The 15,385-nt window shown below is 40.1% G+C and overlaps 1 protein-coding gene across 1 annotated transcript in view; it reads right to left on the reverse strand.

The window, feature by feature from the left end:
- ncanb (neurocan b) overlaps positions 1-15,385 on the reverse strand; it is a 177,828-nt gene that overhangs the window by 52,909 nt on the left and 109,534 nt on the right. The window contains exon 9 of the mRNA XM_060940663.1: positions 8,716-8,829. Within this exon, the coding sequence (XP_060796646.1) occupies positions 8,716-8,829 (114 nt within the window). The remainder of the gene's footprint in view (positions 1-8,715; positions 8,830-15,385) is intronic.

A 15,385-nucleotide genomic window follows, 5' to 3' on the forward strand; every position in this document is an offset into this window, starting at 1 on the left:
GCAGAAGCAGGAAAGTTCAGGGGAGGGAGAGGCAGAGAAATGCGAGATGAGAGGAAAAAAATACCCCCGCATTATGCTCCTATCAGGAGCACAATGGGGAAACATTTAAAAAACCTCAGCGTGGCTTTCCGTGAAAACACAGAGAAGAATTAACACAACAATTACAAAAAACATAGAAAGTACGAGAGAGCAAAGTCCCGAGGCAGCTGTCCACGGCGCCAGTGCTTAATTTGTGAAGTGGGAGGTCCCGGAACGCCAAATATTTTCAAATAGATTTTCGTGAGAGCCATATATAAAAAGTGACGCTGAATACAACTAAAATGCATTTTTACGTATGACCAACAATTTGAGTGTAATATATTCTTTTTCATAATTAAGAGGCTCTTGACATGCCGTCTTCCTCCTGTCCCCCGCTGAATATTTTGACGCAAACGTAGCTTGGTGTGTTTCGAAGTGCCGCTTTATTTCATTGTTTCATCGATGCAATCTTGTCATTGTATAGGCCTATTGGACACAAAGCAGAACCCTCTCACCCCACAAAGGCGAATTCTTCTGTCCATTCCTGTTGAAATGTACGGTAGCCTACCAGTCACCTTTTTTCCCTTTTTGCCATGTTCATTGTCAAAAGACTTTGCTTTGCGGACAGCTAACTGACTTTTTCATTAAATGGAGGTGTACTTCTTGATCTCAATGTGAGCTGATTAATCTGCGAGCCAGATGCAGTCACCAAAAGAGCCACATCTGGCTCCCGAGCTATTGCAGACCCCTGCATTAAGGCAACAACTGGATCAACAATTAATAAATCAAACACAGGTTACAATATATTGATGGCCATAATAAAACACAGCAGAGTAAAGACTTAATCTTGCTTGTGTATCTGACTGACTGAGATTATAAAGAAAGTAAATAAATAAAACGGTCCTGGCACTTGCACCCACAACGCAGCCTCATAGACCGTAGAACGCATTTGAACAATAGACCTACCACGTGTCGACCGACCCGGCAGTGGCCCCGCTTGGCAAAAAAAAATAAAATAATAATAATATCAGACATTATGATCTTAGACAACGCTTTAGTGACGAACAGTTACAGACAGTAATATGTCGTGATATTATGTTATAAAATATTTTTTATTAGGCTATATATTAAATTATATATTAAATTTATCTTCTAAAATAACAGATTGTACTCATATCACAACCGGTTTATTTCACCACTGGAGATCAGATCACACAAGACATGAGTTAAATGACTCATTTTAAGGATTTAAGTAGGGTATTTAAAAGCATAGCCTAGGATTTCAAGCATATTTCAAGTTTAAAAGCAGTGCCAGCAAACATAAGTGCAATCAATTCAAGTAATAGTTAAGAAATAAAGGGTTTACAAAACAAGTTGGAGAATTCATTTTAAGGATTCAAGTTTTACTATATTCCAAGGATTCAAATAGCAGCCATAAGTGCAATCGATTCAAGTAATGGGTAAGTAATAACGGGGTTTTAAAAAGTGACGTGAACCATTTTTTCTTTTTCAAGTAACACGGTAAATTATTTTCTTAAGTAATAACGAGTTGACATGTAACATTTTTTTTTTCAGGGCAGCGATCCGCCTACACCCTTCACATAGTCAAGGATTTGTTATGTAACTGGGATTGTTCGCAGGTGCTTGGCAGGTTCAGGATGCACCGGCGCTTTGCCAGCCCATTGTAGCTCTCTCGGGTTGCTCCATCACGGGTGGGATCCTGCGCTGCCTGTGTAAAATGTCTGTAGAGGGCAGGGTAACGTTTAGGATCCGGCTGTCCTGGGACTTTGAAAAATTTTAGTAAGCTTTCTTGTTTTTTTGCCATTTTTTCCACAGCGCAAGCTAACGGCTACAAAAAACCCGGTGTTCTATTGAGCGGAAGTATACACCCCATGCCCCCCCTTCCCCCTTCGCATAGATTTTGTGGATGTCATAGGAGAGAAATCAACAACAGATATCAAAATCAAAACCGAACACTAAACAAATTTTTATTTACTTATTTATTTAATTTATTGTTTGATTTTTTTCCCTTTGTGATGGTCACGGAGATGATCTGATCCATTTAAATAGCTGCTGGAACACCGAATGAAATGAAAATAGCTGCCGGATCCGACGACGGAGGTTCCGGATCTTGTTCCGTCATGTTCCGGCTCAAATTAAGCCCTGCGTGGTGCCATCTTGGATGGAAGCTCTAATCAGGAACAAGTGCATGTATGTCATGCACTTGTTCCTGATTAGAGCGCAATCACAGCACGCGCTTATAAGGACTCTGAAAACACACAGACTGGGCGAAGTAACACGCGCTGTATGTTGTGTCTCAGATTACCAAGCCTTTGTTCTTTGTATTGCTTTCTTGGTTTTGACTTGCTTTTTTATTTTGGACTTTGCATTTGTTATTTCCTCTGATATCCTGTCTGTGTCTTGCTTGACCATTGCCTGTTTAATGACTCTGCCTTTGATTACTGATTTGGATCTGACAGCATGCTTTTAAATAAAATCTTCCAGCGATTACATCCGCATACCGCCTTTGTCTGACAACATCCTAACGGTTCAAGCTGTATCTGACATGTAATCATGTGAGCATTGAGTAGACCAGTATATGCAAAGTGAAAGTGTGGCTCAGTAAACCAGAAGCTGCATTAATAACTTATCAGACTCACATAACAGCACACCAGGGATTTCATACCTTTACTCAAGTTCATCTCTCACGTTCTCTCCACTAAACGAATATTTATGCATTGTATTGCAGTGAAAACAGAAGGAGCGAGAGCAAGAGAGCATTAACCATAGCATGAAATATTTTTTTATATACATAGTGTTCATCCTACAGCCTTGGGATTAATTAACTTCGGTTTTGCTCCTAACATCCTCTTGCTGTGTTTGTAAGTGACTTATAACACTAGGAGCACATAAATTGATGTCTTTGTATTTTCCTGCACTTTTCCTCTAGTAAATATTTTCAGGTTTTGAATAGTCAGGCTAATAAGAGTTTATCACTCATGCCAGGTGGGCAGAATTTGCCAGATATGCTTTGAGGTGCTATATAATTTGCTCTGCTGAAGTAAGCAAAAGGTAGGGGGAAAAAATCACAGCACAGGTCACAGAAAAAAAAAAACCTTAAGAGTATTCCAGGAAGTACTACAACAAATTATGTTTGTGAATGCTTAATAACAATCAGTCAAGGACACGTTCAAATTCATCCCTGTTTAACACAATGAATAAATATAGTCTACGTTTAGAGTGTTTTAAATTTATCATCTCATTGTTCCACAGTGCATGTCTCCTGTGAGCACGTGTATTTATAGATCCAAGAGCGCAATATGCTTCCTAAAAGACTGTAATTAACGTAACACTATCTCACATGTGCTGGGAGCCAGAGTAGAGTTAGCTGGCCTCCAAAGCATCATGGTCACTTGTCAAGTTTGGCAATGGGAAACTTATTGACTCTGGTCTCCATGGAAACTGGAAGGTCTTGCTGAGGGAGGCATGCTTCAAAAGACCAATGCCATTTGGAAGAGAGCAGACAAGCTTTGAGTCACATTACATGAGAGACCAAGGGAGCAAATAAATTAACCTGATATGGGAACATGGCATCTCTTTGATTATTCCAATCAAATGGGAGTGCCTGCTTGTACGTTTAGCACATCACCCATGAAACAACACCAAATTGTTTCTCCCCAGTTGAAATTCAAATGTGTCCAAACAAAATTACAATACTATTCTACATTTCTGTCTAAAATAGCAGTCTTTACACCCAGCAGTTTGGTAGCAACCAGAGGTGGACAGTAACGAAGTACATTTACTTGAGTACTGTACTTAAGTACACTTTTTGAGTATCTGTACTTTACTTGAGTATTATTTTTTTTAAACTTATGACTTTAACTTCACTACATTTGAAAGGCAAATATCGTACTTTTTACTCCACTACATTTCTATCAAGGTCCTCGTTACTCATTACTATGAAGCAGCTTTGAAAGTGGATTTTTTTTCTTTTTTTTTTCCTAAAATGTGATTGGTTTTTTCGCAGATGACACTGAGACAGCCAGTCAGTAATCACTAGGGTCACATCATGTCCATAGACCGGATAAAATCAAGTTCAATTTCTCTGCAGCATTATTTGAACACGATTAGTTGATGGCAGAGCGGAAGGAGGCGGTTCTTCTGGGGAATGCATGCACCCATGGCCCATGAACCCATGTTTCAGTTTTCTGAAAGGATTAAAGATTTGTTTAGTTTTAAATGTTTGCCGAAAACAAACCACATCACGGCCTACAAAAACTTGCCGTCCAAGCTGTGGAAGCATATTGAGGGATGTAAACATTTTATTCCAAGAGAAAGCTTGCAACGAAGTTGTCTGTGCTTTTAGAGCTAGCGATAATGTTGCAATAGCTATACAGTCTGGTTAGTCAAATGACTTTCTATGGATTTGCCCGCCAAGTTGCTACAGCCTTGTCCACACCTAACGTTAACACATTGCTAGTTAACTTGGACACTGTTAGTTAGCATGTAAAAACAGAGTTACGCTAACATGAATAATATTAACTTATTTGAAGTCACACACACATCACATTATCTCTAGCCGCTTTATCCTTCTACAGGGTCGCAGGCAAGCTGGAGCCTATCCCAGCTGACTACGGGCGAAAGGCGGGGTACACCCTGGACAAGTCGCCAGGTCATCACAGGGCTGACACATAGACACAGACAACCATTCACACTCACATTCACACCTACGGTCAATTTAGAGTCACCAGTTAACCTAACCTGCATGTCTTTGGACTGTGGGGGAAACCGGAGCACCCGGAGGAAACCCACGCGGACACGGGGAGAACATGCAAACTCCGCACAGAAAGGCCCTCGCCGGCCCCGGGGCTCGAACCCAGGACCTTCTTGCTGTGAGGTGACAGCGCTAACCACTACACCACCGTGCCGCCTTATTTGAAGTCCTTTCAGAAATATGTTTTAGCATAATCTTGCCAAATAAACAGAATGTAGAAATCTTTCTTTTCTAGTAACGTTAGCTACCCAATATGATTTAGAGTTTGAAAAGAGTTTGCTAGCATGTCAGGTGGAGTTTCACTGGCTAGCTAGCTTAACGTTAACCCACCAGTGATGGCACAGCATGCATTCATTTTATGAATTCACATTTCTGTCTTTGGTAACGGCATTAGGTTTTGTAAGCATTGTGGCAATAATACAATGATGCGTTGACAGAAAATGTACTTTTAATACTTAAGTATTTTGAAAAGCAAGTACTTCAGCACTTTAACTTAAGTAAAAATTTGACTGTACAACTTTCACTTGTATCGGAGTAACATTTGACCAGTGGGATCTGTACTTTGACTTAAGTAATGAAGTTGGGTACTTTGTCCACCTCTGGTAGCAACTGTGCAGCTCTGCACAACTAAATGTCTGTAAACATTCATGTGAGTATCCTCATCATTTATTGCACACATTTATAAGTATAATATCCATGAAAACCTCTGTACTATAAAGCAATAAGCTTTAATAGGAGGAAAATAGTGCATACATTTGCATACTCAAAAACAGCAATCTCAGTCTTGTACATTGCAACACTAAACTTTTCTGTTGTAATCCAGATTTCTGCTTCTCCTCTACGGCATGTCCGTCTTTAAAAATTCATCAGGCTGCTTTATGAAGGAGGCAGAATGGACATAACCACCCCCAAAATGCCCTGCTGCTCCAACTCAACCATGAAGACTCTACCACAGCAGGCTGCTTTCTAATGCAATTTCCAAAAACAAAGAGTGTGTGTGTGTGTCTGATATGGATTGCAGGAGGGGTTCATTTCCTTCTAATGTGTATGTTGATACTCCCTGCCTGTGTGTGTGAACCAGGGGCCCGACTAGAACCATTTAATCAGATTAAGGTGCATTTTCATCCAGCAGAGTGATCATATGGACCACTGTATCAATTTCCCTTGCCTTCTACTCATCGTCTCCATTTACAACTCTCTCTCTCTCTCTCTCTCATGGTCTCTTGTTGAAGGAAAAGGATCACCTGCAAGGTTGCAGAGAGTTGTAAAGTATTTCTGTGAATTAACTACACTGACTCAACATGCAGTAATGAATTTGTTTCACCAAAGCTGCAACCTTTCAGTCAGCCTTCTGAAAATATCAGAAATCTGATTCTCGGTTTCCACTGCCAGGCCTTAGAGCATACTGGCTCAAAAAGACATTCACATAAATTATATTATAGGTGCTTTTGAAATAAAATAAACAATACAATATTAAACTCAAGTAAAAAAATATTAGAACAAATACATCATGATTTCAGTTTCTGATGAGCTGAGTTCTGAAATGAAGCATGTAATTTGCATGAGCAAACTTATAATCTGTGTGCCATTTGTGCTGGAGGTGATTTAGAAAGAATAAAGCATAAATTACATCACATGCAAAGTAGAGAGAGGAAACAATATTTAAATGCAATTTGTGCATGTGTTAATTGTTCTTGCGGCAAGTTTGGATCTTAAAGCCATTTCCTGAAGAGTAAAACTGAAACTCGTCACACGAGCAGTTGCACCAACTACAATGCTGATTAACCCTTTAATGTGCATGTGTTTTGCTTCTACATATCTCAGGTCAGGAAACCAAGAAGAATAGAAAACTATCAAAACATTAATATCTATGTGATCAAATATAATATGTATATGTTTTATTATTTAGCTTGTTTCTGAAATGGAGCACTTGCATGTGACGTCACAGCCGATCCAGATTGTGACAGACGCCATCTTGTCGGTCAAACGCCATATTCCGCCTTCTACTTCTACTTCTGCTTTTACTTCTACCTTTTCTTCTGGAAAACCCTACTACATACAATTCTACTACAACGGCTGTGGCTACAAGCTCTCCCTACCTGTGCACGTTTTTTATGTTTTTTGTGTGTATTTTTGCCAGACTTCAATATCCACGACAACCGTATGGACTTACTGGACATTGGTTTCCAGCAGAAAATGACGGTTTGTAGCGATTTCCATCGCATGCACAACATTTCGGACGAGAAAAAAAAAAACATTCCGGATGAGATGGCGAGACCAGCGGGGTCTCTGTGGATTGTTATCGGAAACAAAGCGAAGGAGGCGGTGCCGGGAGCGGAAGCAAAAGCGAGGCTGCAGAGCCGGCCTGTTGACTAAGCTCAGAAAACAGCCACTCAAATCTCCACTGCCAAGCCTCTACCTCTCCAACGCCAGATCCATGTAAACAAGACGGACGATTTGGAATAACAGCTGGAATTACCTTATTCTATTCTATAATTGGCTGGTCAGTGCTATACTCAATACTTAAGTGACTTGCCCATCCAATGAGGATTCTTGTTTACAAGATGCCACATCTGAGTCGCTGACAAATCCTGAATTTCTGTAGAGATAACTGTCCAGAGATTTATAAGCACGCAGTGCTTCACCACTGAACAGCGAGGGAAAGTTGATGAGGTAATTATACACGTCCGGGTATTCCGCTGACAGTTCAAAATCCGGTCGTGAAAACTCCGTCCGGTAAGCCATAAGGGTCACAAATCTGTAGATCGTTTATTTTAGACCTATATCTAGTTATCTGTTCATTAGAAAAATGAGCCGTGTAGTCCGTCGGTTGAAATTGATCCATTCTGTACACGAGTGCAGTAGTATTCAACGGTGTTTTTTTCCGACAAGATGGCGGCTGTGTACTTTCCGGTCACGTGACTGCAAGATCTCTATAGTGCACAATGTTCTACAAATTACAAAGCATGTTTTTCTTATTTTTATTTTTACTTTGTTTTTGTCAGAACCTTTTATTTTGTCAGAGAGTTTGTCTTGTTATTTGTTAATTATTTTTCCAGAATTTGCAAATTATTAGAATATTCGATAGGTGGGCACCTATGTGAAACAAATGAATAATGTACAAGGGTCACTATTGAAAATACACTATATGGCCAAAAGTAGTATGTAGACATTCACATGTGAGCCTTCCGCAAACTGTTGCCACAAAGTTTGAAGCACACAACTGTATAGAATTTCTTTGTATGCTTTGACAGTACAATTTCCCTTCACTGGAATTAAGAGGCCCAAACCTGCATAACATGGCCCCTATGCACAAAGTGAGCTTCATGAAGACATGGTTTGCCAAGGCTGGAGCAGAAGAACTCGAGTGGACCGAGCCCTGACCTCAACCCACTGAACACCTTTGGGATAGACTTGAACACTGACTCAACATCAGAACCTGACCTCATTAATACTCTTGTGGCTGAATGGGTAAACCCCCACAGCCATTTTCCAAATCTAGTGAAAAGTCTTTGCAGAAGAATCAAAGCTGTTATAACAGCAAAGGGGGACCAACTTGAAGTTAATGCCTGTGGTTTTAGAATGGGCACATATTGATGTGATGATCAGCTGTCCACATACATTCGGCCATACAGTGTGCATATGCCTTTAAAGATTAATGACAGTAAAATGATTTAAAACATTTAAAATACAATAGGAGTATAAAATAAAAGTGTAGACCTGTGCATCTCTTCCATTTATGAAATAAATATAAAGCTAAGGGAATAACAACTCTCCACATATGTCAAGCATTTTAATCAATTAGCAGCAGGATTGTAGCTTATTTACAACTGGATTTTCCATACAGTACACATCAGTTATAGGCAATCTCCATGAGCGTTGGCTTGTGTCCTTGTGTGGGAGTGTGTGTGCGATTCAATTACCTTTTTCACATGTGGCTCCTCCATAGCTGGGTAAACACAAGCATACAAAAGAGTTGATCTCGTCAATGCAGGTGCCTCCATTCTGACATGGATTTGACTGACATTCATCAATATCTGACAAAGAAATGAAAACAAAGAAAGGAAAGATTCATGTGAATGTACTGGAAAAAAAAAACTCATATTAGCGACTGGGACTCCATAGCCACACAAGCTTTTGGCTTTTGGATGTTTTTTACACCAGAAACTCTGTTAAAGTGTAAAGAGCTTCATTCAGGAATGCTTGAAAGTTTGTGAACCCTTTAGAATTTTTGATATTTCTGCATAAATATGATGTAAAACATCATCAGATTTTCACACAAGTCCTAAAAGTAGATAAAGAGAAACCAGTTAAACAAATGAGACAAAAACATTCTACTTGGTCATTTATTTATTGAGGAAAATGATCCAATATTACATATCTGTGAGTGGCAAAAGTATGTGAACCTTTGCTTTCAGTATCTGGTGTGACCCCCTTGTGCAGCAATAACTGCAACTAAACGTTTCCGGTAACTGTTGATCAGTCCTGCACACCGGCTTGGAGGAGTTTTAGTCCATTCCTCCATACAGAACAGCTTCAACTCTGGAATGTTGGTGGGTTTCCTCACATGAACTGCTCGCTTCAGGTCGTTCCACAACATTTCAATGGGATTAAGGTCAGGACTTTGACTTGGCCATTCCAAAACATTAATTTTTTTCTTCTTTAACCATTCTTTGGTAGAACGACTTGTGTGCTTAGGGTCGTTGTCTTGCTGCATGACCCACCTTCTCTTGAGATTCCAATCGAAATGTTGTGGAAGGACCTGAAGCGAGCAGTTCATATGAGGAAACCCACCAACATCCCAGATGTCCTGACATTTTCCTTTAGAATTCGCTGGTATAATTCAGAATTCATTGTTCCATCAATAATGGCAAGCCGTCCTGGCCCAGATGCAGCAAAACAGGCCCAAACCATGATACTACCACCACCATGGTTCACAGATGGGATAAGGTTCTTATGCTGGAATGCAGTGTTTTCCTTTCTCCAAACATAACGCTTCTCATTTAAACCAAAAGGTTCTATTTTGATCTCATCCATCCACAAAACATTTTTCCAATAGACTTCTGGCTTGTCCACGTGATCTTTAGCAAACTGCAGATGAGCAGCAACGTTCTTTTTGGAGAGCAGTGGCTCTCTCCTTGCAACCCTGCCATGCACACCATTGTTGTTCAGTGTTCTCCTGATGGTGGACTCATGAACATTAACATTAGCCAATATGAGAGAGGCCTTCAGTTGCTTAGAAGTTACCCTGGGGTCCTTTGTGACCTCGCCAACTATTACACGCCTTGCTCTTGGAGCGATCTTTGTTGGTCGACCACTCCTGGTGAGGGTAACAATGGTCTTGAATTTCCTCCATTTGTACACAATCTGTCTGACTGTGGATTGGTGGAGTCCAAACTCTTTAGAGATGGTTTTGTGACCTTTTCTACCCTGATGAGCATCAACAACGCTTTTTCTGAGGTCCTCAGAAATCTCCTTTGTTCGTGCCATGATACACTTCCACAAACATGTGTTGTGAAGATCAGACTTTGGTAGAGCCTTGTTCTTTAAATAAAACAGGGTGCCCACTCACACCTGATTGTCATCCCATTGATTGAAAACACCTGACTCTAATTTCACCTTCAAATTAACTGTTAATCCTCGAGGTTCACATATTTTTGCCACTCACAGATATGTAATATTGGATCATTTTCCTCAATAAATAAATGACCAAAAATAATATTTTTGTCTCATTTGTTTAACTGGGTTCTCTTTATCTACTTTTAGGACTTGTGTGAAAATCTGATAATGTTTTAGGTCGTATTTATGCAGAAATATAGAAAATTCGAAAGGGTTCACAAACTTTGAAGCACCACTGTACATTCTGAAAATGGGCCACCTAAAGATGCACAATATCTGTGGGAAAAGGAAGAAGTCACTCACTCAAATACAGGAACATTTTCCAGATTTTTGCTAATTCTCCTTAAACCATGATTTATGTCCATGATTGCCTGAAACACTTTACATTAAGCATTGCATTATTGAGGCTTATTGCTTTGCTCTGGCTGTAACTGCCATTGGAATTGCCATTTTACGTTTCACTTTTCAAGCTGTTCATTTAATGTCTGGAGCAACGCCATAAAGCTGAGCCTATAACATGCCACTGATTACATATGATAACAAATGAGTCAGATTTTTTTTTTTTGTATTTGACAACTCCTATGACATGTTCCTTGAGAGCCATGATTGAGAATTTCATGACCCTCATCCCAGACAGCACGCAAGGATGTGAACAATAATTGGTCGGGGTTAAACTTGTAGTGTTTCACATCTCTTGACCAAGACACGGCAAGAATTTATGGCACTATGATTCTCTAATCTGAAATGATTACCATCATGAAAGACAAAAATATCGTGAAGACTGAACCAGGCATGACACAAAACTATTACTGTAGATAAATACCTATAATCCTAACCCTAATGTCAGTGTGCAAAGGAAAACCTTTTTTATCCTTGTTAGTATTTTGAAATTAGTGCTTCCTTATTTGAAGGCTTTTTTCTTTATTTTATTTTATTAGCTTCGTCATATATGTATATATAGATATAGTTATTGATATTTAAGGTTTCATGTGTTAAGTGAAGTGTGTTCGAGGAAATATAAAACTAAAATAACTGAAGACTAACTAAAATAGTCATATACTAATATTCATATATAACAGGGAAACCGCAACAGCGTCGAGCCAATTAGTGCGGCCCCAAATTAAGACTTAAAGCAACTAAATAGATAAATATTAATAATTAAAATTAGCAACTAATATAGAGCACATATTTCTTTATAAGTACATGAATGTCTAACTGTTTAATTATAGTGAGCAACTAATTAATTAAATGCATTTTACACACTTATTTTACATGCTCATATACACACACTAAAATACTTATATACCTATTCATACAGATTATTAATATGAAATCCAACCCGAGCTCAAAGTTCAGTAACTAAAAGGAAACATTTTGTTTCTTTTCATTTTTTAAATAAAAGCTGCAGTTTTCATATAAATAAATAAATAAATAAATAGTCAGCAAGCAAGTACAACCCTGATTCCAAAAAAGTTGGGACAAGTACAAATTGTAAATAAAAACGGAATGCAATAATTTACAAATCTCAAAAACTGATATTGTATTCACAATAGAACATAGACAACATATCAAATGTCGAAAATGAGACATTTTGAAATTTCATGCCAAGTATTGGCTCATTTGAAATTTCATGACAGCAACACATCTCAAAAAAGTTGGGACAGGGGCAATAAGAAGCTAGAAAAGTTAAAGGTACAAAAAAGGAACAGCTGGAGGACCAAATTGCAACTCATTAGGTCAACTGGCAATAGGTCATTAACATGACTGGGTATAAAAAGAGCATCTTGGAGTGGCAGCGGCTCTCAGAAGTAAAGATGGGAAGAGGATCACCAATCCCCCTAATTCTGCGCCGACAAATAGTGGAGCAATATCAGAAAGGAGTTTGACAGTGTAAAATTCCAAAGAGTTTGAACATATCATCTACAGTGCATAATATCATCAAAAGATTCAGAGAATCTGGAAGAATCTCTGTGCGTAAGGGTCAAGGCCGGAAAACCATACTGGGTGCCCGTGATCTTCGGGCCCTTAGACGGCACTGCATCACATACAGGCATGCTTCTGTATTGGAAATCACAAAGTGGGCTCAGGAATATTTCCAGAGAACATTTTCTGTGAACACAATTCACCGTGCCATCCGCCGTTGCCAGCTAAAACTCGATAGTTCAAAGAAGAAGCCGTATCTAAACACGATCCAGAAGCGCAGATGTCTTCTCTGGGCCAAGGCTCATTTAAAATGGACTGTGGCAAAGTGGAAAACTATTCTGTGGTCAGACGAATCAAAATTTGAAGTTCTTTATGGAAATCAGGGACGCCGTGTCATTCGGACTAAAGAGGAGAAGGACGATCCAAGTTGTTATCAGCGCTCAGTTCAGAAGCCTGCATCTCTGATGGTATGGGGTTGCATTAGTGCATGTGGCATGGGCAGCTTACACATCTGGAAAGACACCATCAATGCTGAAAGGTATATCCAGGTTCTAGAGCAACATATGCTCCCATCCAGACGACGTCTCTTTCAGGGAAGACCTTGCATTTTCCAACATGACAATGCCAAACCACGTACTGCATCAATTACAGCATCATGGCTGCGTAGAAGAAGGGTCCGGGTACTGAACTGGCCAGCCTGCAGTCCAGATCTTTCACCCATAGAAAACATTTGGCGCATCATAAAACGGAAGATACGACAAAAAAGACCTAAGACAGTTGAGCAACTAGAATCCTACATTAGACAAGAATGGGTTAACATTCCTATCCCTAAACTTGAGCAACTTGTCTCCTCAGTCACCAGACGTTTACAGACTGTTGTAAAGAGAAAAGGGGATGTCTCACAGTGGTAAACATGGCCTTGTCCCAACTTTTTTGAGATGTGGTGTTGTCATGAAATTTAAAATCACCTAATTTTTCTCTTTAAATGATACATTTTCTCAGTTTAAACATTTGATATGTCATCTATGTTCTATTCTGAATAAAATATGGAATTTTGAAACTTCCACATCATTGCATTCCGTTTTTATTTACAATTTGTACTTTGTCCCAACTTTTTTGGAATCGGGGTTGTACTTTTGCCACTCACAGATATGTAATATTGGATCATTTTCCTCAATAAATAAATGACCAAGTATAATATTTTTTTTCTCATTTGTTTAACTGGGTTCTCTTTATCTACTTTTTGGACTTGTGTGAAAATCTGATGATGTTTTAGGTCATATTTATGCAGAAATATAGAAAATTCTAAAGGGTTCACAAACTTTCAAGCAGCACTGTACTTTGAACCACTGCCTTTGCTTTCTTTTTTTGCATTCCGTTTTTATTTACAATTTGTACTTTGTCTCAACTTTTTTGGAATCGGGGTTGTAAGTAAGTAAAATAAAATATAAATAAATAAAGGAATTTTCCTCCACGATACCTGGCAAATGTCCCCACAAAGTAGGAGTGTAACGCAACAACACTATCCATCCATCCATTATCTGTAGCCGCTTACGCTGTTCTACAGGGTCGCAGGCAAGCTGGAGCCTATCCCAGCTGACTATGGGTGAGAGGCGGGGTACACCCTGGACAAGTCACCAGGTCATCACAGGGCCGACACAGAGACAACCAACCATTCGCACTTGGCTTAAAGGTCCCATGGCATGAAATTTTCACTTTCTGAGGTTTTTTAACGTTAAAATGAGTTCCTCTAACCTTCTTAAGTCACCCCAGTGGCTAGAAATGTCATAATGTGTAAACCAAACTATGCCCACCCTTTGTCAACATTTGAGAATGGCGCGTCAAAATGGCGTGTTGATAGGCTCTTCCCTTTACTACGTCAGCAAGGGAGATGATCCCCACGTCCCCCCTCTGGATTCCCACCCACTGTATGGATTGCCCGCCCAGCTCAAAAGTTGCCACCATAGATACGTCACTTCAATTTTGTAGTGAGGAGACCATAGAGGACACAACAACATGGCACCACCTAAGTGAGCGAAACATGGAAATTGCGCTGTACATGGATGTGACAACACAGAAAGGAGTCTGTTTTTACTGCCGACGGGAGAGCCCCTGAAGACGCAGTGGCTTAATTTTATTTACTCCAATAATACGCCGTCGAGTCTACCTAAGACGGTGTATGTTTGTCGGAAGCATTTTCCTGATGAATGTTTCCACAACTTGGGACAGTACAGGGCAGGTTTTGCACATCAACTGTCACTGAAGCCTGGGTCCGTACCAAGCATCCCTGCCGCATCAGCCACAAACACCGAACAAGTAAGTGTATAACTGTTAAGTCGTTTTGCCGTGTTTTAAAATCGGTGCGTTAGCCTTGCAATGGCTACATTAGCTGTGCAGCTAACCACTTCCTGCAGTTAGCGAGGTACTCTGCGCTGAAGGTACTCCGCGCTGAAGGTACTCCTGCTGAAGTCGGTGATTTACAGTTTGTTCAACTGCTTGCGCTTCTGCTTCGGGGTCGGACTCCGGGTCAAAAGCGAAAGCTTGGACTGTTGCTTGACCTGCCATTGCTACTGTTCACACACAGGTAGCATGCCTGCAGCTTGGTCAAGCCCCTCCCCCCATGGCCCACCCCCACCCTCTACCCTTCCCCGCCTCCATGCTTCTCATTAGCAAAACAACGCACTGGGAAAAGGGCTGAAATGGGGCTTTCTCCCAGCAGGCTATATCTACGTGCCGAGGGTTCATTTCGAGAAAGGCTGCGGATATAACATCCGGAAGCCTCCACGAGCCCGTTTAAAGCATCAACAAACCACCATGCCATGGGTCCTTTAAACATGTAGGGTTTTATTATTATTTTTTATTAAACATGAACCCCACAACTATATAACCTGGAAACACTGGACAAAACCAAGAGGTAGAAATGTCAGCATCATTCACAGAGTGTGTGAGTTCTGGCTCTGACAGTTCCTCAACCTCAGTGACATCACTCCAGTTCCACTTTGGGCAGCACAGTGGTGTAGTGGTTAGCACTGTCACCTCACAGCAAGAAGG

This window comes from Neoarius graeffei, chromosome 15 (genome assembly GCF_027579695.1).
Source record: "Neoarius graeffei isolate fNeoGra1 chromosome 15, fNeoGra1.pri, whole genome shotgun sequence".
NCBI lineage: Eukaryota > Metazoa > Chordata > Actinopteri > Siluriformes > Ariidae > Neoarius > Neoarius graeffei.